At 49.2% G+C, this 23,177-nt stretch overlaps 1 protein-coding gene across 1 annotated transcript; it reads left to right on the top strand.

Annotated features, from left to right (window-relative positions):
* The first annotated feature begins 226 nt into the window (after window positions 1–226).
* On the top strand, window positions 227–21,161 carry Sdr42e2 (short chain dehydrogenase/reductase family 42E, member 2). Its single transcript, XM_032895639.1, is given in 12 exon segments — window positions 227–1,060; window positions 2,569–2,664; window positions 4,611–4,668; window positions 5,303–5,421; window positions 5,968–6,043; window positions 8,614–8,696; window positions 10,491–10,628; window positions 11,580–11,645; window positions 14,650–14,713; window positions 16,167–16,175; window positions 16,178–16,239; window positions 20,400–21,161. Coding segments are annotated over 12 exon segments (1,860 nt in total). The 3' UTR covers window positions 20,655–21,161.
* The last annotated feature ends 2,016 nt before the right edge of the window (window positions 21,162–23,177 follow it).

The following is a 23,177-nucleotide window of genomic DNA, read 5'->3' as shown; positions in this document are numbered from 1 at the left end:
AAAGGACAGGCTGCCTTCTCTGACTCCTTAAGGAGCCAGCAGCCACATGGAGGTTCTTGAGGCTCTGAAAGAGTCTGGAGCTCTGAGAGATCGATGAGGCCCAAGTTTTCCTAAAGTTCCCTTCGGTCCTACAAACCTGGTAACATGAGCATTGGGATGAGCCTAGAACATTCCTCTGGTTTTCTTCACAGGTGGACAGCATCTAGGCTGCACGGCTTCATAGAGAATGAAGACCAACCCTGCAGGCACCCCACTAGAAACCTGTCAAACTGCAGGCCAGGGCGAGAAGGGATACCCTGTATGCCAGGCCTGCGGAGGGGCCTCAAGCTTGGGGTCTGCTTCAGAGTCAGGGTCAGGCCTTAGGCCAGGGCCTGGAGTGGTTCTGGACTCTGGGCTGGGGCCTGGGGCTATTCCAGGACCTGGGCCTGGGCCGGGGCTTGGACCTAGTGCTGTTCCAGGGTCTGGGCCACAGCCTAGTGGTGTTTCTGTGACTGGGCTGCGACCTGGTACTACTACAGGGCCTAATGCTTCTCTGGGACCTGGGCTAGGAACAGGGTCATTACCTGGGCCAGGAGCTAGGTCTGGACTGAGGCCAGGATGTGACTCAGTACCTGTACCAGTACCTCAGCCAGGATCTGACCCAGTACCTCAGCCAGGATCTGGCCCAGTACCTCAGCCAGGATCTGGCCCAGTACCTCAGTCAGGAGCTGGCTCAGTATCTCAGCCAGGAGCTGGCTCAGTACCTCAACCAGTAAGTGAGTCAGTAACTAGTCCAGGAGCTGCACCATTACCTGGGCTGGGGCTAGGACCTGGAACCAGACGAGGCTCTGGGACTGGCTCTAACCCCGGTGAATCAGTGAGAGCCACAGTACCAGCACTACAGCAGAAGACTGAGGCCAAGCACACACAGGCCCCCAGACAGAAGGTTCTGGTGACCGGAGGAGGAGGTTACCTGGGCTTCAGCCTGGGTTCCAGCCTGGCCAAGAAAGGCGCCTCTGTCATCCTGCTTGACCTCCGCAGACCCCAGTGGCCACTACCCACAGGAACTGAGTTTATCCAGGTACACAGATGGGGATCATGGTGGGTGGGGGCTGCTGGAGGTGACAGTGCTGGGGGCAGAGCTCAGAGGCATAGATGTGAACCAGCAGTGGGGTTTGAGATTCAGGCTCTGGAGCCAAATTTACCTCTAATTCTCTTTTATTTTTAGATTTTGTTATCATTGTGTGTAGGTGCGTGGGGCTTGTGATGTGAGTGTATGAGGGATATGTGTGTGATATGTGAGGGATATGTGTGTGTACCATTCATTATGTGATGTATATGTACATGTGTCTGTGATACGTGTAATGTTCATATGTGTGTGATATGTTTGTGATGTATGTGTAAATGCTCATGTGTGTGATGTGTATGTGCATGTGTTTGTGATATGTGTGTGTAATATTCATGTGTGTGTGATATGTTTGTGATGTGTATGTAAATGCTCATGTGTGTGATGTGTATGTAAATGTGTTTGTGATATGTGTAATGTTTATGTGTGTATGATGTGTTTGTGATATGTGTGTAAATGCTCATGTGTGTATGTGTATGTACATGTGTTTGTGATATGTGCTATAATGTTCATGTGTTTGTGATATGTGTGTAATATTCATGTGTGTGTGATGTGTTTATGATATATGCATGATACATATGGGACATGTGTATGTAATGTTCATATGTGTGATATGTATGTGCATGTGTGTGGGATATGTATGGATGGATGTGATGTATATCCGTGTGACTAGTGTGTGTGGCATGCATTGTGTAACAGGTGTAGTGTATATATATGTATGTGATGTATTTGTGTGTGATATTTGTGTATATGTGGAGGATATGTGTGTATGTATGTGATGTGCATGGGTGTGACTGGTGTATGGTGGAATGCATTGTGTAACGGGTGTAGTATGTGTATGTGTGTGATGTTTTTGTGTGATATATGTATATATGTGAGTGATGTATGTATGTGTGTATATGATATGTGTGAGAGTGCAGTCATACATTTGTCAGAGGACATCTTTCCGGAGTCACTTCTCTCCCTCCACCACAATGAGTGGGACTGGCCACTCCTTTCTGCTGTCATGCTGTACACTCCAGTCTGGCTAGCCCACGAGTTTCCAGGTAATTGTCTCCACCTTCCCTTCTCTCTACCTCCCATCTCACTGCTCATACTGGGAGCACAGATGCAAGCCATCCTATTCAGCTTTGTGTGAATTCCAGGAGTCGGATCTTCAGACTTGCTTGGAAAGCATGGTCACCCTCCTAACCATGTTGCCGTCCTTAGCCCCAGCTTTACGCTTCCCAGCTATAGCTGTGCCTTCCTGAGCCTCGGTTGCTCTCCACAGAAAGAGACAGTAATCACATCTTACAAGGGGTTCCATCGTCTTACAGAGGGAGTCCATAAGACAGCGCATATGAAGCAGCCAGGCCAGCCCTGGGCTCAAGCGGAATGAATGGGGTTAGTGAGTCCTGGTCCACCAGATGCTTAGCCTGGGCTGGATCACTGCCTTGGATTTGAACCTCGTACTTCTGTTTTAGGCTGATGTCCGAGATGAAGAAGCCCTATACCAAGCCTTCCAGGGGGTGGACTGTGTCTTTCACGTGGCCTCCTACGGCATGTCTGGGGCAGAGAAGGTGAGACCCACATATACACCCAGAGCTGGGCTGAGTGGTGTCCAAGTCCCATCTACCCACACACTCTGATGCCTGCTCTTCACCTCCTCTAGAGAAGGACTGGGCATCCATGACACCAAATACCAGGTCTGGTACCTTCCACCTGTGTGACCAAGGGCAGCTTAACCTCTCCAAGCTGCTCCTTCTTCCTCTGGAAAGGGAGGCCACCTCTATGATTTATGTCACAAACTCTAAAGAACACTGTAGCTGTGTCTACCAAAGCGTCCTCCATTTGACTCAAATCATTCTTATTTATATATTCATAGCATTGTTTCTAATAACAAGTTACCAGAAATAGCACCGTGGTCCACTAGTTATTAAAGTAAGATGAAGCAGACATATAATGAATTGTATGTGCAGCCATTCAAAAGAATGAGAGGACGCACAAGTGTGGATACCCAAGCAATCGCCAAAGTTTAAGATAACGTTTGCTTCCCCTACTTACCCTAAAAAGGAAAAGCAAAGCTAAGAGCCAACAAGATAACTCAACCAACCACCTTTAAGCCCAGCACTCTGGAGGCAGAGGCAGGAATATCTCTGAGTTTGAGGCCAGCCAGGACTAAATAGAGAGACTCTATCTCAATGATGATGATGATGATGATGATGATGATGATGATGGTGGTGGTGGTGGTGGTGGTGGTGGTGGTGGTGGTGGTGGTGATGGTGATGATGGTGATGATGACGACGACGACAACAACTTAGCCAGCTAAAGTGCCTACTGCCAAGCTTGATGACCTCAGTTTGACCCCACATGGTAGAAGGAGAAAGCTGACCCCCACAAACCTTCCTCTGACCTGTACCTATGTACTGTGGCACCCACATACATGGACACACACAGGCACATACAAAACAAACAAATAAAAATATGATAAATTTTGTAAAGCTAGGATATATGAGAATGTCAAATATAGGTTTTCTGTACAAATGTATGAAGCTGTTAGCAGCTATTCCCTCTGGAGAGGATGGAGGAAAACTGGGCATCAGGAGTATGAAGGAACTTTCCTCCTCATTAGATAGTCTTTTTAAAAAAACAATGTTTACGAGTGTTTTGCCTACTCGTATGTCTGTGCATTGCAAGTGTGCCTGGTGCCTAAATAAATCAGTAGAAGGCGTCAGATCCCCTGGAACTGGATTTACAGACAGTTGTGAACTGCCATGTGGGTGCTTGGGAATCGAACCCAGGACCTCTGGGAGAGTAGCTAGTACTCTTGACCACTGGGCCATCTCTGCAGCTTCCAGGTATATTTTTCACTATTTGAATTATTTTTAACATTGTAGTTGCTTCCCCATTAAACAAACAAACAAAAAAAACCACAATAGAAATAGAAATAGTTTTTGGCTGAAGATGCAGTTCAGTGGGTAGAATGCTTGCTTAATGTACCCCATAGGTTAGATCCCACCACAGAAGCCAGGTATGGTGGCACATACCTATAGTCCACTCGGGAGGTAGAGACAGGAGGACCAGAAGTTCAAGGTCAGCCTTATCTGTGTAACTTGTGTGAGGTCAGCCTGGCAACATGAGACACACTGTTGCAAAGACAGATAAATTAATTAATTCATTAATTGACACAGCATGTCACCTTTCCCAGTGGTGTTAAGTGAGGTCTAGATTGTATTGTTTGCTGGGTGCCTGACACACGGGACCCACCATTGCAGCCCCTTTCTTTATTTATATTCTTGTGCCCTATCTAGGACATGGCCATACTGCCACATTTGTCTCAGATAAGGGGAGACTTGAGGAGGCAGAAAATGATCCAAATTTGAAGTTACTTATCTATGCCAGTCCCTGCACCCTATATGCCAAGTATTCCTCAGCGAGAGTCCTGGTGACCCTGAGCCCAGCCTCTGTCCTCAGCCACAAGAACAGAAGGCAGCACGTGACTTCCTATCTCCCTCTTGTCTTTTAGCTACAAAAACAGGAGATTGAGTCTATAAATGTCGGAGGCACCAAACTGGTGATTAATGGTAGGTTCTCAGAGTGGAGTGTGGCCTGCTGTGTGATCCTTCCTCTTCTGTCTCCTGCCACTGGCCTGGCTCCGGGATGGGAGATGGGGAGGGGACCACAGAGGCAGGACCCCCTGCCTACCTAGCTTGTATCAACTGAGGCCAGTGGGAGGTGGATCATCTGGCGTACAGACCGACTTGAACACCAGCAGTCTTAGCATGTCCGGGGACTCAGGGTTGAAGAGGAAACTGAGGAAAGCCACTGAGACATCAGGAGATCCCTGGTGGGCCCTCTGGATACACCCAACCTTGACCTGCACTTCCCCAGTTCTAGAACACCCTTTTTATCTGCCCCACCAAGTGAGCCTTTTCTTCTTACCTGCCCCTGACAGAGTGGCCCTGGGGGACAAAGTCACACCAGGAATAAGAAGCCCTGGCCCCTGCATCCCAAGTTGAGGGAAAAGGCTTTTTCTTCCCAGGCAGTTCTGGATTCTCTGGGAGACCCCTGATGATATGGGGCGGGAGATGAAGACTGGATAGAAACAGGTGGATTTGCCTCCTTAGCAAGCTCACAATCTGCCTGTGTGTGTGTGTGTGTGTGTGTGTGTGTGTGTGTGTGTGTGTGTGTGTGTGTGTGTGTGTGTGTTTCCTGCAGTCTGCGTCCGTCGGCGTGTTCCAAGGCTCGTATACACCAGCACAGTCAACGTGACATTTGGTGGGAAGCCCATAGAGCAGGGCAATGAGGACTCCATCCCATATTTCCCCTTGGACAAGGTACCAACTTCTGGGAGAGGGGGGGCAGGGTGGTAGGCCTGGAAGTGGCTGCCCAAAGGACAGACATGGGTAGAGTCAGGTCCATCTTATCACCCAGGTGCATCCCGGCTGGCTGGACTCCCAGACACTAGTGGCCCAAACTTTCCCCCATCTTAGCTTGTCTTGCCCTCGAAAGCTTCAAAACCAGATAGACTTGGCCTTAAGCCCCACCCAGCCTAGCACCTTTCACCTCTGTAACAGGGTGTGTCATGCACTTGGAACCTCTGTTTCTTCATCTCAGTCTGAGAGCACCGTGGAGGTGGTTCATAGAGAGCAGCAAATGAGACTGGGTACAAAAATGCCATGGGAACACCAAAGAACAGCATATGGCTCGATCACCCAGCCTATATCCAGTATCAGTGTCACAGGCCAGACATTGCAGACTGGCAGGTGCCTCCCTGAGCTAGGACTGTGCAGCCATAGGGCTGGCCACACCCAGCTGTATGAGCATTGCCAACAGTATCACCGAGCCCATATAGTGGCTGTGTTCTCCTTGTCCCCTGGCAGCATATGGACCACTACTCTCGAACCAAAGCCATCGCTGACCAGTTGATTCTCATGGCCAATGGGACACCTCTCCTAGGTAAGTACCATGGGGACATGCTTATAGTAAACACGCCTGCCCACTGCAGCCTCTCTGAGATGTATGTCTGAGGCCCCATATCCTCCTGAGTGACAGTCCCCTGTGATCTGGGCCTTTGTCCGTCAGTGTGTTCTGAGCACCTGCACGAGACTCTTCAACCACAACACAGCCTGCACTGTAGGACCTCAGGCTCGCAGCCTGCTGAGGAAGACTCTGACTCTGACACTTGCTCTGCGCTGTCTCATGGGAGGGGGTTTAGTTTTAGCCTCTTCCTTAGCATTGTAAATATACAAGGAGCTACAGCTCTTTGGAGGGGACCACGAGTGGGAGGACGCTCTTGCACTTCACCCTCAATAACGTTCCAGAAAGAATCCGCCTCAGCTGTCTCCCTCTGTTCCCTCCTCTGTCTACGAAGCAACAATAAAACAGCGAGGGTCCACGCTCTGCTCGTGTACTCTTCACGTCAGGCCCTATTTCCAATACTGATTTCATATGCAAAAGGTTCATTGACTCCATGTCATCCCTGAGTGGGAGAGGGAATTTAGGCATCCCTGATCTTCCACACAGGAGCCAAATCCATTCAGACAATTTGCTTGTCCTAAGTCATTGTTACCGCCTCTCTGAAATTCAGAAGCTAAAAGATAACCAGCCAACGTGGTCTCATCTACCTGGGTCTAGTGGCTAAGTCCGGTGGTCTCAGCTACTCAGGAGGTGGAGGAAGGAGGGTCACAAGTTCAAGGCTTGCTATGACTGCAGAGTGAGCTCAAGGCCATCCTGGGCTCTATAGCAGGGCCCTGCCTCAAAAAACAAAAAGAAAAGCAAAATAGTTCAGAGACAATGCTTGCTCGGCATAGGGCCTGTGTTCAACCTCTAGTACTGTGGTTCTCAACCTTCTTAAACCTGAGACCCTTTAATGCAGTTCTTCATGTTGTGATGACCCCCAACCATAAAATTACTACTTCCTAACGGTAATGTTGCTGCTGTTATATATTGTAATGTAAATATCTGATATGCAGGCTATCTGATATGCAATCCCTTTGGGGTTGCAATAACTCCACTTCTCTAGTGCCAAAATTAGAGACAAACGTGGGAACCAGTTGGATTTGGAGGACAAGAGAGGTTTGAAATGATAGCCTCCGGTCTACACATAAGGAAGCAGAGACTCATTAGCTGGCTTTGCAGTCACACAGTATTGGGTGGTAGAGTTGGACTTTCAAGCCCAGTAGCATCTGAGCACCAGAAACTAGGCTTGACCCACTGTGCTGCTACTCGAGAGGCAGCAAACCAGGTCTCTGCACGTGGACTCTCTTCCCTACAATATTCCTGCTTTCACTACCTAGCCTGTCAGTGTTTGACCTCTGATCCTGCTGTGCATACACAGTGTTGCCCCAGGATCTGATGCAGCTGAATTCCCTTCTGTGCCAGGGCACAGCCCTTTTCACCTACTGCCAGGCCAGACACCTAATCTTCTGGCTGGGAATTATTTATATGCACATACCCAAGCTTCCAGTGCTCAGAAGAGTCATGGATACCCTAGGCCTGCCCCTCTGTGACGTGGCTGCCCAGTGTCCCTCCAGCCACCATTGGCTGCAACCTGACCTCCCTCCATCATGCCCCCAGGGACCCAGAGTTTAAACTTAGCTGTAGGCCACAGAAAAGCTCAGCTGACACCTGCCTTCCAGGAGGACAGCCATGGTCACCAGAGGTGATTACCGTGGTATGTAATCCAGGCTAGTCCTGAGATGGCCCTCACTTGACTGGCTGCCAGAATCCTAATAAGTAGGTCACAGTGCCTTGTCAGTGTGTTGTGTCCTTTTGCACCTGCTTGAGTTAGCGTCCTGCAATTCCCACGGTGGCTTAGAACATTCTCTTGCCATCTGAAAGCTGGAGCCTGGAGTCTTGGTGTTAGCTAGTGTAGAGGGCCGACCTTCCTTTGGAGACTCTAAAGAAGAGGTCCTCTTTGTCTCCTCCAGCTTCGGATGAACACCTTTATATGACTTCCTTTTCCTCTGTTGGTCTCTTTCAAGACTCCTGTAATTGGATTAGGCCCAGCTGAAAATCTACAGTGATCTCAGCTCACCATATCCTTAGTTACAACCTTGAAGGCCCTTTTCCAAACACAGCCATATTGGCAGGTTTGGAATACAAACATCTTTTGGGGGCCAATCTATCCGACCCTGGCTTATTTGTGGGGAAAGGGAACATACAATGGAAGTGTCCAGAAAACAGATTCATAGGAAAAACCAGCCCTCTGGATTAGGAAGGATGGATCGTGAGTAGCACAAAGACTGGTAGGGGCTGACGTCCTCAGGGATTGTGGTCCTGATCCTGATGATGCTGAGAGATAACTTTCAGGTGAGAACATCCTACAAATGCCACCCACAGGACTTCTGTGGGCAGAGGGGTCCCCAAGGAAACGGGACTGCTTTCAGCACAAGATATACTGGGCCTTTTAGACAGAATGGGGAGATGTGGATGGCTTTGGCCTCCCATCCTCATTGGCTGTGGCCCCCCCCACCTCCATGTGCTGCTCCTCTACAGTCCCCTGACAACCCTCTCTTCTGTCCCAGGAGGAGGCACCCTCCGCACCTGTGTGCTCCGTCCCCCAGGGATCTATGGTCCTGAAGAACAGAGACACCTGCCCCGGGTGGCGGTAGGTCCTCCCAGCCTTCCTGTGACCAGAGGCAGGAGTCAGGTTGACGCGATGGGCATGCTGACTGGACTTTTGCAGCTCTCTGTCACTGCATCTGTCTAGAGGCCATGCCCCAGCCAGAGACTATGCTGGAAGGTCACCCTGATGCCCATCAGCCCATAGTCCCTCAGCCCTACCGGGCACAAAGCTTTCAGTGTACCATCCAGGCCTCATTTCAGGCTGGGGAGACCCCAGAAAGACTCATGTGGGTGCTCTGAGGGCTGGGTCATTCGTCTCAGTCTGCCAGAAAACTCTAGAGAAATCTGGATACTGAAAATATGGCTGCAGGGGGCTCTGGGCTTCACGTCCACAGCTGGTCAAGGAGACAGACTGCTCAGTCATAACTTCAGCACAGTGAGGGCTGAGTAGAGAAACACTAGAGAAAATGAGCCTGGCAGGAGACATCCAGGAGGACTTCCTGGAGGAAGGGATGCCCATGGTGTTTGGAAGGAGGAAAAGGGATCCCCCCGAGCTTCCCAAGAGGAGCTGAGGTAAGTCGAGGAAAGGAATGCCAAGTACAGGAGTAGCTTGAGCATGGACCTAAATGTGAGGAAGGTTAATGTAATCGACGAGAGGTTCATGTGGCTGGAACTAACAGAGGGGGATACAAAAGGCCATGGGGATATGAAAGGGTGTCTGGGGAGTGCTGTCCAGGCCTGCTGCTGAGTTCTTACAGGATACTAGGTCAACTACAGGGATTTTCCCCATTTATATACTTACTGAACTACTACTGTGTGCTCAGTACTGTTCTGGATCAGGGACAGACCAGTAGACAGAACAGAACACTTCTGCCGTTATGTGGCTTGTGGTCTTGTAGACTAAAATAAATACACATTGAGTTACAAAGAGTGTTGGAAGGTGCCAAACCCAAAGAAAGGAAAGAAAAACTTGATGGAGCGAGGGGATTGGGCTTCTGGGGAAGTTGGAGAAGCCCCTGGGAGAAAGCAAGGTTTTAAACCTCCCAAGGGAGGAAGGAGGCAAGCAGGCCAAGAAGAGGCTCCAAACGGGGCCACTCCCAGAAAGCCTTAAGATTGATCAGGAAGAGACAGACAGCCTGGGGTCATGGCAGCACAAGCAGGAGAGAGAGTCCCTAGAGGGATTTGTAGAGGAGCTGGGCCAGGTCTAGAAGGGCTTTGGGCAGCGTCTGCCCTACAGTGTTTATCGTCACAGCCTTCTGCATTCATCAGATCGGGGCCAGAAATGGCGGTGCAGAGTGAATGGACAACCGTCATTCATGCAGAATGCATTCAGAAGCTGCCGTAGTCCCCAAGGCGTGAGATAAGGGTGGCAGTCAGGGACAGAAGTGGTCTTTATGGTTATTATAGTTACTATTATTCTTCTGAACGGCCATAATAGTCACGGCATCTGGGTTTACAGCTGGTTTGAATGTATAAGAAAAGATAAGCTCAAAGGCGGGGTCAGAGAGATGGCTCAGTGGTTAAGAGCACAGACTGCCCTTCCAGAGGTCCTGAGTTCAATTCCCAGCAACCACATGGTGGCTCACGACCATCTGTAATGGGATCTGCTGTCCCCTTCTGCTGTGGCTGAAGATCTGTTTTATATGTGTCACATATAAAACAGGTAAGAAAGTCTTCAAAATAAAAGCTCAAAGGCAGCCCAAGGTCATTGTGAGACAAGCAAACAGAGATGTCTCGAGGACTTGGGACATGGGAGTTGGGAGTCTGGCCTCTGAGCATGTATATAGATAGTAAAGCCACCAGGTGAGCCTGCACTGTCACCTCTCCCCCACGCCAGAGCCACATCAAGAAGAGACTGTTCATGTTCCGGTTTGGGGACCGCAGGACGCGCATGAACTGGGTCCACGTGCAGAATCTGGTGCAGGCACACATGCGGGCGGCTGAGGGCCTCACCATGGCTAAAGGCTACGTGGCCGTGAGTGTCTTGTGACATCCCTTCCCTCCCAACCCCCAGGTTGCAGCAAGGAGGAGCCCACAGGAGGCCCAGGGTCACTGGGTTGGGTAGAAGTGTCAGCATAATTAGCTCCTCACGGTGACCCTGTGACATCACAGCTTCCAACTGAAGCCTGTCAGTCTTCACAATACTCATCTTGCTGAAGAAACTGAAGTAGTGAGGTTGAGGGAGTCCATCGGAGTCACACAGCTTATCAGTGTGGCTGCCCTTACTAAACTCGGGGCCACAGTCTGTACCTCAAGAAGCCAAAGTCAGTCCTTTAGAAGCCAATTAAAAGAATCAAATTATCCCAGCACTCTGGAAGCAGAGGCACGTGAATCTTTATGAGTTTGAGGTCAGCCTGATCTACAGAGGGAGTTCTATGACAGCCAGGACTACACAGAGAAATCCTGTCTTGAAAAAAAAAGGCAAAAGGACCCAGTGATCCCCTCTTGTCTGCCTTGGTGTCCTGAAGTGAGATTAAAGTTTAAATAGAGTCCCTGGAATATGAACGTCTCCATGGTCCTGCTCGAGGTCACTAAGTGGGCTTGGTCCTCAACTGTTAGGTCTGAGAAGTTGTTACAATTGAATGAAAGGAGATAAGCTTCCCTTTGGCTGGGGCCCTTCTGTTTTCCCCAACCGGAGATACCTAAAGAAATTCCCTTTTTCTTTCCGGGAGGTCCATTGTTTGAATAGTCTGATAGTCAGATTGACAGACACCTGGCCCACAAGGTCAATGTCTCTTTAGAATTCCGTCATTTCTGCCAACCCCGTTACAGCCCTTCATAGAGAGGTACCCTGTGTTGCCCAGGTCTCTTCCCAGAACTGCTCAGGAAGACAAGAAGGCTGAAGCAGCTTCCGGGAGCCATGAGAAGAGGGGGTTGGGCTGTGGGCAGACATCTGACTGTACCTCTTCCCTCCTGTCACCCTCAGAGCGGGCAGGCATACTACATCCATGACGGGGAGAGTGTCAACCTCTTTGAGTGGATGGCCCCACTGGTAAGTGTTCTCCCCGCCCCACCACCACCCCAGCCTGAGTGAGACTCTCAGTCCCACCCTCTTGTCTTGCATCTTTTCCTTCCACCAAACCCGAGAATTTGCCTTAGAAAGCCTGTCCTATTGGCATGTGCCTGGGTGGCATTGGGGACATCTGACGCTGGGCTGTGACTTCCCCTTAGTGGTACCCTGTGTCACCTTTCTAACTTGCCTCCTGATTTGGTCATGTGAGTCTTCTGTCGTTTCTTTTTGCAATGGAGCCCAGGGCCCATGCTGAAACAAGTGACCTACCACTGAGTGGAGGAGGGTTGCTTATAATCCCTTGGTGGGTATGGTGGCCACCACCCTGGAGGGAGGAGTTTGGTCTCTGAGAACCCTGACCTCTCTCAGCAACCCACAGTCTCCTTTGGACCAGGCCCATGTGGAAAGTGAGCACAGAAACCCAGGCTACAGGTAGAGGGGTATCTTGTACTGCTGTGCCAAAGGCAGCTGTGTTTGCTCCAGTTACAGAGCGTTTTCAGGGGCTGGAGAGAGGGCTCAGTGGTTATGAGCACTGGCTGCTCTACCAGGGACCTGGGTTTAAGGCCCATCACCATGGCAGCTAGCAACTCTGTAACACCAGTTCCAGAGGCTCTGATGCTCCCTCCCAGCCCCCACATGCACCAGTCAAACACACAAGCAAAACACAGCCCTGCATGAGGGCTGGCGAGTGGGTTCAGTTACCAGCACTCACACGGTACACACAGCAATCTGTAACTCCTGACCCAAGGGACCCAGCACCCCCACACGGATGTACAAGCAGTTAAAACACCCGTGAACATAAAACAAAAACAATAAATTTAAAAACAAACACTCTTACTTGTAGAGGTCTTTTTTGTATTTTTTTTTAAGTTCAAAAGCACTTTTATTCAGACATAAGCTATGTAATTCACCTACAGAAAGGATACAATTCAATATAGTTTTCTTTTTAACATCATAGTCTGAGTTTATAACCATCACCATAATTGACCTTAAAGTAGGTCTTCATCTTCAGAGAAGCAAAACAGGCCTGTACCTGTTGGCTCAGGCCCTACTTCGATTTACGCTCAAACCCAACCCACCACAGACAGTGTGAGTCTTGCTCTGTATTCTGCCCATGCTGGCTGTTTCCTGAGAGGAGTGGCCTTTTCTCTGGCTTCTTCCCCTTTAGTTTTCTTTCTTTCTTTCTTTCTTTTCTTTTTTCAGGCTGGGTACCGAACCCAGGGCCTTGCGCTTGCTAGGCAAGTGCTCTACCACTGAGCTAAATCTCTAAGCCCCCCCCCCTTTAGTTTTCAAGGTCAATCCATGCTGTTACCTGTATCAGGTAGAGACTTCCTTTCCTTTTACGTTAACATGTGTATGCCTGCACCTGTGTAAACAAGTGTACATGTATGTAAATACACATGCCTGTGAGGGTCAGAGGACAACTTCCTTAGGCACATGCGCGCGCGCGCGCACACACACACACACACACACACACACACACACACACACACACACACACGCCATGCTGGGATTACATTAGGTGTGCTTTCGTGGAATTTCTAGGCTAACCAGTTACTCCAGGCTTAACTTCCCATTGAAGAACTGCCAGAGTGTTTTCCGGAGACTGTGGGACTCCTGTCTCCCAGCAGTGGGGAGCGCCCCCTTTCTTTCCCGCCTGCCAGCCTTTATTGGCTTAGCTTTGACTTGAAGAGGTTTTATCCAGGTGGACAGCTCCACCCACTCCTTGCCGGTCTGTTTCTTCCACCGCCGCCTTCCACACACTTGCTGAGTTTTATCTATTTTTCTTTAATAGTACAGTCAATTCTGGAAGGGAAAAAAAAATCAGATTCTATTTAAGAACCTGGATACAGGTTCGTGTGTGGGTGGATATAGTAAAAGCCTAAATGATGTGAAAGATTCTAAGTTTAAAACCCTGCCCCATGCCTGGCAGTGGTGGCTCACACCTCCTTTCTCAGACAGAGCTCAGGAGGCAGAGACAGGTGTGGCTCTCTTGAGTTTCAGGCCAGCCTGGTCTACAGAGTGAGTTCCAGAACAGTCAGGGCTACATAGAAAAAACATGTCTTGGGGGTTGGGGATTTAGCTCAGTGGTAGAGCGCTTGCCTAGCAAGCACAAGGCCCTGGGTTCGGTCCTCAGCTCCGGGGGGAAAAAAAAAAAAAGAAAAAACATGTCTTGAAAAAAACAAAATAGGACTGGAGAGATGGCTCAGTGGTTAAGAGCACCGACTGCTCTTCCAGAGGTTCTGAGTTCAATTCCCAGCAACCACATGGTGGCTCACAACCACCTGTAATGGGATCTGATGCCCTCTTCTGGTGTGTCTGAAGACAGCAACAGTGTCTTCACATACATAAATAAATCTTTTTTTTTAAACACACAAAATAAATAAGATAAGAGACAGCTTAGCAGATGAAGAGTCCCAGAGTTGCCTAGCCTGGTCCCCAGGACCTACATGGTGAAAAAGAGAACTGATTCCAACAAATTGTCTTTGATCTCTCTCTCTCTCTCTCTCTCTCTCTCTCTCTCTCTCTCACACACACTAGAAAGAAAAAGATTTGTTCTATGTTTTTAACTACTTGAGTTATCTTGACCAAGGAGAAGATCTCATTTCAAGATTGGTGTGCAAAATGATGATGATGGTGGTGATGGTAATGATGATGGTGGTGGTGGTAGCGGTGATGATGATGTCAGGTATAGTGTAAATGCCCTTAATTACAGCACTCAAGAGTTAGAGGCAGGCAGATTTTTGTAATTTGAGGTCAAGCTGGTCTACATAGAGAGACCCTGTCTCCAAACAAAAACAAAAGCAAAAAAAAAAAAAAAAAAGGCCTGGTATAGGCTTGGGGGAGGGGCAGGGGGATGTCTGTCTCTCTGGGCTCTCTGGGCTCTGGGCTTGTGGGTCCCCTGCCAGCAGGATATGGAATGCAGGCGATCTTCCCTCACCAGCCTAAACAACCCATTCTCATGTCAGACCATGTTCCCTTGCAGTTTGAGAAGCTGGGGTACAGTCAGCCCTGGATCCAGGTACCGACCTCCTGTGTATATCTGGCAGGTAAGGAACAGCATGACTATGAAAACCCATGTGCCAGGGTCTGGACTAGGATGAGGCCATCGAGGCCCCGCCATGGGTGAAGATGATGGAATTTAAATAGGTTGTGCAGGGACGCCCAGCCAGACCCAGCACTCAGAGAGGCAAATGTCTCAATATCGCTACAGCTACATTGATCTTAGGCCCACCCCGCTTAAACTTGAGCCTCTAAAAAGGCTGGAGTGACTTAACTATTGTAAAAGAAGAGCCTGGGGCTCAGACCTGCCAGACGTGGGGAAGTGACCGAGAGAAGCAGCTTTGACTCTTAGACTTAGCTGGAAGGCAGAGGAAGCCAGAGGCTTCCCCTCTTCCAAGGTCATCTGATACTAGGGCTGCTTTGGGGGTGTGGGAAGACTTTGACCTTGGATTCTCCCCCTTCCCCCTGCAAGTCAGTATCTGCTCCCACTCCCTGGTCACACCCCACCAAGAAAGTGTGTTCTGCTGCCGCCCTCTGCTGGCCGCCTAGTAAGAAGGCAAGCAGGCGTCCGGCCTCGGGTGAGCTGCCCAAGGGAACAGCTAGCTGGTCTTCAAGTCACAAAGGGCTGTGTTCCTGGTGCATCAGAGTCTGGACCTATTCTTTTTAAAGGCACTGGACATATTATTGAAATCAAAGACTTGTAAACTTGTTACCCAGGTGAGCGACTTCTGTATAACACTGCCACAAGGACTGACCTGTAGCCCACGTGATGACAACTTGGGAGAATTGTATATAAATACAGTTCTCTGTAAACTTGTGTCTTGGTGCACCTTCACATTGCTTGAGGCGATGATGTCAGGACAGAGGGAGTGGCAGAGAAGCACTTCCAACTCCTCCCTCTCCTTCCAAAGTCAGCATCTCAAAATAGGAGAGAGGGCCAAGTGTGGTGCCTCCAGCACCTGGGAGGCTGAGACAGGAGGATCATGAGTTCAAGACCAGCTCAAGCTACCTAGAGAGTTTGAAGCCAGTCTGGTCTTCCACAGTAAGATCCTGCCTCAAAAGAGAGAACTTGAGGACCAGCAAGATAGTTCATCAGTGGGTAAAGGTGCTACCACCCAGCCCGACCCCCTGAGTTCAGTCCCTGAGACCCATATGGTAGAAGGGAAGAACTGACTCCCCAAGGTGGTCCTGCACGATTCACACACGTGCCGTGGCACATATGCACCCACAGGCATAAACACATACATGAAACAAGTGCATGAAATGTCATTAAAGAGAGGCTGAGAAAACAGAAATTCCTGAGCCTTCTCAGATTTGCTTGCACTCTTCAGACCATCACTGTTACTTGGTGCCATCTATGACATATCTCCTAGCTAACAGGCCCCCAGCAAACGCTGCCAACTTAAAGAATCCAGTGACCTCTGTAAGGGACTCCTAGCAAAGCAAACGATGCCCCGGTGGCTTTGTCCAGAGCCCTTCTCACCCCGCCCTCCCCCACAGCTGCAGTGATGGGTTCCTGCACCTGGCGCTGAGACCCATCTGCATCATCTCCCCACTACTCACCCGCAGTGAGGTAAGTGGGGTGCTGAGGGGTGGGGGAATCCCAGCTCTGTGCCATCTTCCTCCCCTCCTCATCTCCACCATTGCTGAACACCTCGGTCACACGATTCTTCTCTGTGGTCCCAGAACCTTCCATATAGACCCGAAACTACAGCCCGTTCCTTTCTAATGCTCCCTACCAACTAAGTTTTTGCTCAGACTGTATTACAAACTGAAAATTGGACCACTCCAAACTCCTACCTGTCGGCACCAGCACCGACCTGGTACCGAGAATCGGGCGAAAGCCTACGGGATGAAAGAAACACACATACACACACACAGGTTATCGTGTCAAGCCAGGAGAGGAAGAGAGAGAGAGAGAAAGAGAGAGAGAGAGAGAGAGAGAGAGAGAGAGAGAGAGAGAGTGGAAGAGCGGAAGGAAGAGTGAGAGTGAGGAAGAAGAGTGAGAGACTCCTGTAGCTTTATTCACCACTTATATACCCAAGTCTCCAGGTAGAAAATAACTGGGAAGCACAGTGGGAGACCCTGGCTCCTGACTTCGGTAACAAAAGACCGACTACGAGACCTGAATTAATTAGGGAGAAATCCAAGACCAGCCTAAATCTCAAGGATAAAGGCTGAGGAAGTAAAAGGCAGAAGTAAATTGACCACCACCCAGGTATGGTCCAGGTGTGTTGGTTCCACATGCATCCGCCCGGCTCAGCAGAGGTCATGCAGTGGAGACACTGGGTGTTACTACTTGGTCTTTTCTTCCTGTGCCGTAAATACATGGGAGAGGCCTCTATCCAACAATCCCATGACTTTGTGGCCATACAGTTACAAAGTGGCCAGGCCCAAATCCAATATGGCACTACACCTACCTCATAGCTGTCATTCTAGCTGTAAGTGGCTTATCTTCTAGCCAGAGATCCCAAAGATAGGTCCCAGAGCAGGCGCTCTTTTGAACCAAATTCTGAATATATATGTTGCTGTAAAATGAAAAGTTTGAGGGGCTGAAGGAGGAGGAGGAAGAGGGAGCTGGAGCGCCTGGCATGGAGAAGCCGCAAGTTATAAGGGATTTCACAGCTGGGGAACAGGGTAGTGTAGTGGTAGATCTGCCCAATCTAGGCGCGAGAGAGAAGCCACCGAGAGAACATGGAGGCGGATGTAAAGATTCCACTCTGTGTATTTACAGATTGTTGTGAATATTCTTAAGGGATGGATGTGTACAGGGCTTTGTATGTTTAGGTAGGTAATTATATCTTATCAATTGGATCAGAGGTTATAGTGTTGTGTGTTCTTTCCTGTGGCGATTTAAGTTGAAGAGAGTGCGGTGGCGGCCTGAGACACTGGGCCACCACAGAGTTGGGATGTGTATGTCTGGCATGGTGGCAACCTGCCTTGGAAACTAGATGGGTAGAGAGATTGCTGCCAGGCTCAGAGAGAAGCCATCGGCAGTGTGATATGGGATGGAGCAAAGCGGGTGAGACACTTTGCTGACTGAGATGAAAATATCTACCAGATATCTTGGGGCACTGGGGTGCCAGATCTAGTGCGGAGTAAAAGACAGCATTTTATTTTTTTTATTTTTTTATTTTTTTTTTTTAATTCTTTTTTTCGGAGCTGGGGACCGAACCCAGGGCCTTGCGCTTCCTAGGCAAGCACTCTACCACTGAGCCAAATCCCCAACCCCAGCATTTTATTTTTTATAATTTTACAGCAACAATTTTTATGTGCATATATATACATGCACAAACACACACACACACACACACATACACACACACACAAAAATTCCCAGTGGCCCTAGGCTCATCATTTAAGTTTATTTACTTATTGTTAAGTAAGTATGTATTATATGCCTTCTGTGTACAGAATATCAATACCATTCGCATACTTATGATGTGTAGTTTGGGGGAGTTGTCTTGTTTTTTGAGACAGGTCTCACTATGCAGCTCTGACTATCCCGGACCTCACTATATAGAGCGAGCTGGCCTCCGGCTCACAGGGATCCACCTGCCCATTCCTCCCGAGTGTTGGGTTGGAATGTGTGCACCATTGCACTAGCAGACGTGTGTGTGGTTTTATATTTGCTTAGCGTGTACCATCCAAAAAGAGGACATCTTGGCGCTAGAGAGAGGACATATCAAGTTAGAGCCCTCACTGCTCTTCTGACGACCCAAGTTTGATTCCCAGCACCCACATGGTGGCTCACAACCATCCATAACTCCAGTCCCAAGGGATCTGACGCCCTCTTCCGGCATGCACACAGTGCACATGCATGCACTCAGGCAGGGCATATAAAATAAACAGTAAGGCAACAGGTGGTACTTGGGGCCTCTTTCCTTTGATTCCTCCTAGTGCTAAATTAGGAAGGGCAAAAAGATTGTGCTTTTTAGTTTATGACGAGAAACCGAGCGCTAGAGAAACTGGTGGCTTATGCAAGATCACACCACACTGGAATTAGCTTCAGGATGGCAAGTTCACTGCTCCTTAAGATGAAAGGAAGTGGGAGCATGGAGAATGTTTCAGAGAAACTATGGCCTACACCCTTTCCAGATCGATGGGGGATAATGACGGTCCTTTAATGTCACTTGATATTCACCGTTGCTGGAAACTATTACCCTGTCCATGTTCAGAGGGGGAAATTAGAGACATAGTGAACACAGTGAAGCTGCCTACACAGGATCATTCACTTACAAGGTACTTGTGGGATTTGAACCCAGACCTAAAGCTTTACCACTAGCTTGTAAAATACCAGGAACCAACTTGGCAAAACAGCTGGCAGGAACTGTAGTCAGGCAAGAGCTTGGTTACCCTTCCTCTTGTCTGAAGTGTGGGTTTGCGGGTTAACTTCTTGGCTCCAGGGCAAAGGGTCTGGGGCCATTTGGGAGCTATGGTCAGTTGCCATCTGCTGGCCGGTCTGTGAGACACCAATCGGCTTTTTAGCATTCCTTGAGCACCTACTGTGTGCCAGGCACTTCACTGAGCACTGGAGGTAAGAAAGACTTGATCCTTACCCCCAGGAAGTTCACAGTCCAAAGAGGAAAATGTTCTAGAAACCAGGCAACTCAATGTGGTGATAAGCATTACCCAGAGATGTGAGGAGGAATTTTCCAGCATGCAGGAGAGGCACCTACGCCCTGAGGTCACGGTTAAACCTGACCTCTGAGAACACTGTGCTAGGACCCACTCTGTGCTTGCCTAGCTCACAGCTATGTCTCCCTGCTTGGCTGGCTTTAGGATATTTACTGACCTGCATACCTCCAAGCCCCTATCAGGGGCAAAACGGGCAAGGATTGGTCTATTTCCCTCTCTGGGGTCCCCAGACCAGGGCTTGGCCCCCATGGGAGAATCATGAAGCCAAAGTCCAGCTAGAGAATAACAAGCCAGGTGGGAGAGCATCACCAGACCCCAACACGACCAAGAATATGGCCACTTTCTAAAGTGGATCTCCTACGTGACCCTAGGCAAGTCACTTAACCTCTGATCTTCAATGTCCAATTATGCTAAGAGGAAATAGTGCCATCACAGAGGACAAAAGAGTATAAACGGCCCACACCAAGCTCATTGATATCATCGATAGTTGTCATTTATTGCCCTGGAAGAAGGTGGGCCTTAGGCCAACTGGCAGCAGGGGAAATGCAGCTCAGACTTAAAGAGGAGGAATCACTTGTTCGTAATTGAATTCCTCTCTTAGGGTCACTTAGTTAACCAGCTGAGAGCATAGGAAGGCTGTTCCGGAGGCCCTGCCCACGACAATTGGCCTTGAGCTGGCAACAGGAAGCCAACATCCTTCTTTGGGGATGTTTTTCTGGAGAACCGCACCCCACTACAGGCAGGAAGCCTTCAGCCTGTCTTGGCATTCAAGAATGCATTTAAGGGTCCCCAGGGGTCCAGAACGGCGCTAAGCTAGGAAGAGAAGTAGAGAAGAGGAATAAAATAGGGTGAGAATTTAGCAGAGCCTGAGGGTGAGATACAGAAAGGGAATCGAGGAGGCGGCGCCCTCCAAGAAAAAGATCTCAGAAAGGAAGCCTCCCCTCCCTCCTCAGGAAGGCATCGCAGGAATCAGACGCTGCAACTAGTCTTTAAACCCGTGTGACCGAAAGGCAGTCTGCCCTTCCCCTTTCCATCAACAAGGCACAGGATGCTTTCCCACTAACTCAGCCCTCTGCTGCTCCGCCTCTCCCATAGGTGCTCAGCATGACCGTGACGCACACCTTCCAGATTGCCAAGGCCCGCGCTCAGCTTGGCTACGCGCCGGACAAGTTCAGCTTCGCAGACGCAGTGGAGCGATATGTGCAGGCCACGACCCCGCAGCCCTGCTGTTGCACCGTGCTGACGCACCTGCGGCTGCTGCTCCTGCTGCTGCTCCTGCTCGGCTTGCTCGGCCTAGCCCTGTACTTTCTAGGGCTGCAGCCTTTGCAGGCGGTGGTGGAGAGGCTCTGATCCGGACCCCAAAGCCCGATCAAGCCCACGTAGGCTCTCTGCGCTTCTTCCTGGCTTTGACCTCCCGGTTTAGGCCCGCCCCTGCATCTTGGCCACACCCCGATTCCTGGCCATGCCCCTGCTCCTCTCTCTAAGCTTGTCTTTCTGGAGTTTGGGCCACTTTCCCTGCTTTTTCGCTCCCTGATTCAGTGTGATTCTCTTCTCTGAGGTTAGGCAAGGCGGTTGATAAAGTCCCAGCCTCTTATCTTACTTCTCCTTCCCAGCTATTTCCAGTCCTACCCAGTCTAGCCCTCTCCTTCCTATTCTTCCCGATCCTTCCTTTCTGCCTCCATCTGTACACAGAAACCCCAGCGAAGTCGCTTCCTTAAGGACAAACCTTGGCCCCGCCTTCGCGGTTGGTCTAAATGCTTGAGTTCTGGTTGGTGGAGTCTTTGGAATTGAACCTGTCTTCTGCCTCCTTCTGGGACCTCCTCCCTGCCATGGCTTCTTTGAGTTTATCCTGATCCTGACTACGGACCTTTGTGTTGATTAGCTGGGGACCCAACTTGATAGCTTTTGGTTCCCAGTTAATGGAGTGGAAACGACTCAGCACAGTAAACGGTCTCAGTACTAAAGGAGGCAATGGGGGAAGAAAGTTTGTAAAAGAAATGGAATGTCTCATAAAAAGTACCAATATAACAGGCGAAATAAGAATTTGGCTCATCATATTTTATGATGTAGTTTGTGCGTGCTTGTATGTGCTATCAGAGGATGTCGTTCCTGGAGCTGTCTTACTTTATTTTTCCAGACTGGTTTGGAGTTTGGAATTTGGAATGGGTTGGCTAGGCAAGAAGTCTTAGGGATCCACCCGTCTCTGGCTTCCCAGAGCTGGGATTGCAAGCATTTGTAACCTCACCCGGCATTTTATGTAGGTGCTGGAAATGGAATTCAGGTCCCCGTCCTTGTGTGGCAAGCATTTTACCTACTGAGCCATTTCCCCAGCCTCCATATTTCAGTGTCATTTGTATCTCTTGATGAGTAGTGGTCCTCGCCATCATCTTTAAGAGTTTAAGCCCACAGACCTGCCCTCTACAGAGCCCGCACCTCCCTGCCATCATGGTGTGGATCTCAAAATAGCAGTGTGTAAGCAGATCCACAGATCTCCATCATCTGGTGCACATGTGGCATTAACTGAATAAACACCGTGGACCCTAGCAGAGAGTAAAGTAACCACCCGGCTGCAGTGGAGGAAAGAGAAGGTACTAGTCAACCTTCATAGGTGGTGTTCCTCAGAGCCCGTGTCCCTGCCTGGCAAATAAGGAAAACTGTGTGTCTACATTTAAAAAAAAAAAAAAAGACTTACTGATTTATTTTATGTGTGAGTACACTGTAGATACACCAGAGGAGGGCATTGAATCCCAGATGATTGTGAGCCACCATGTGATTGCTGGGAATTGAACTCAGCACCTCTGGAAGAGCAGTCAGTGCTCTTGACCACTGAGCCATCTCTCCAGTGTCTACTTTGTTTTTGTTTTAAAGATCAATAGTAATCATTTCTATCTGTTTAGAGTGCCCAACGCCAGCAGGAACTTGCATTTGTATGGCCTTATCTCATTACTAGAGCTACTCTTACAGTAGGGGTTGTTACCGTCGATTTAAAGATGAGGAATCTGAGGCCATCACTAACTTGAAATGTCAGGGGGTGAGGGCTACTGCTTTGTAGCTGAAATCATTTGAAAGACCTTCCCAAGGCCCAGTGGAAAATGTAATTCATGGTTTATGCCCATTGCAGCCTAGCTGTTTCAGGGTTTGGGGTTGAACTCTAGGTCTCCCTTTTTCTCCCAGACCTACAAATCTCAGGCTGTCTGAGCTTGGCCATCATACTTTTTCTGTTCCTATGACAAAATGCTTGGGCAAGCTGGGGTAGTGGTGGCTCATGCCTTTAAATCTAGCACTTGGAGGCAAAGGTAGGCAGATCCCTGAGTTCGAGACCAGCCTGATCTACAGCATGAGTCGAAGGACAGCCAAGGCTTCACAGAGAAACCCTATTTTGGGAAAACAAACAAACAAACCCCTGACAATGGCAACTTAAGAAAGGGTTTATTTTTGCCTCCTAGTTCGTGTGTCCATTGTATGAGCAAAGTTAGTGTCAGGAACGTGAAGCAGCTGGTCACATTGTGTCTGTAGTCAGAGAAAAGAGAGACTGTTGTGTTCACCCAAGCCCTGGGATGGTACCACCCACTATTTGACCACCTCAGTCTCAGTGAGAGGCTCCATCCCATAATCCAATCTCAGGTATGCCTAGAGACTAACCTAACCTAACCTCGTCCCTGACAGGTGTGCCAGCCAGTGCTTCCAGATCCTGTCTAATTGACCATCCACACTAACCATGCCGACTGGCAGCTGGACTTCCTTCTCTGATAAATTTGTATCATCTAAATGCCCCTCCCTGTCTCTACACTCCCTCTTACTGCCTTCCCTTCCTGAGAAATGTGTTTAGGGCAGGAGAAGCAGACTCACATGTTCACAGTATTGTCTAGCCAA

Source organism: Rattus rattus, chromosome 2, assembly GCF_011064425.1.
Source record: "Rattus rattus isolate New Zealand chromosome 2, Rrattus_CSIRO_v1, whole genome shotgun sequence".
Classification (NCBI taxonomy): domain Eukaryota; kingdom Metazoa; phylum Chordata; class Mammalia; order Rodentia; family Muridae; genus Rattus; species Rattus rattus.
This window is presented reverse-complemented; position numbering and strand designations above follow the sequence as displayed.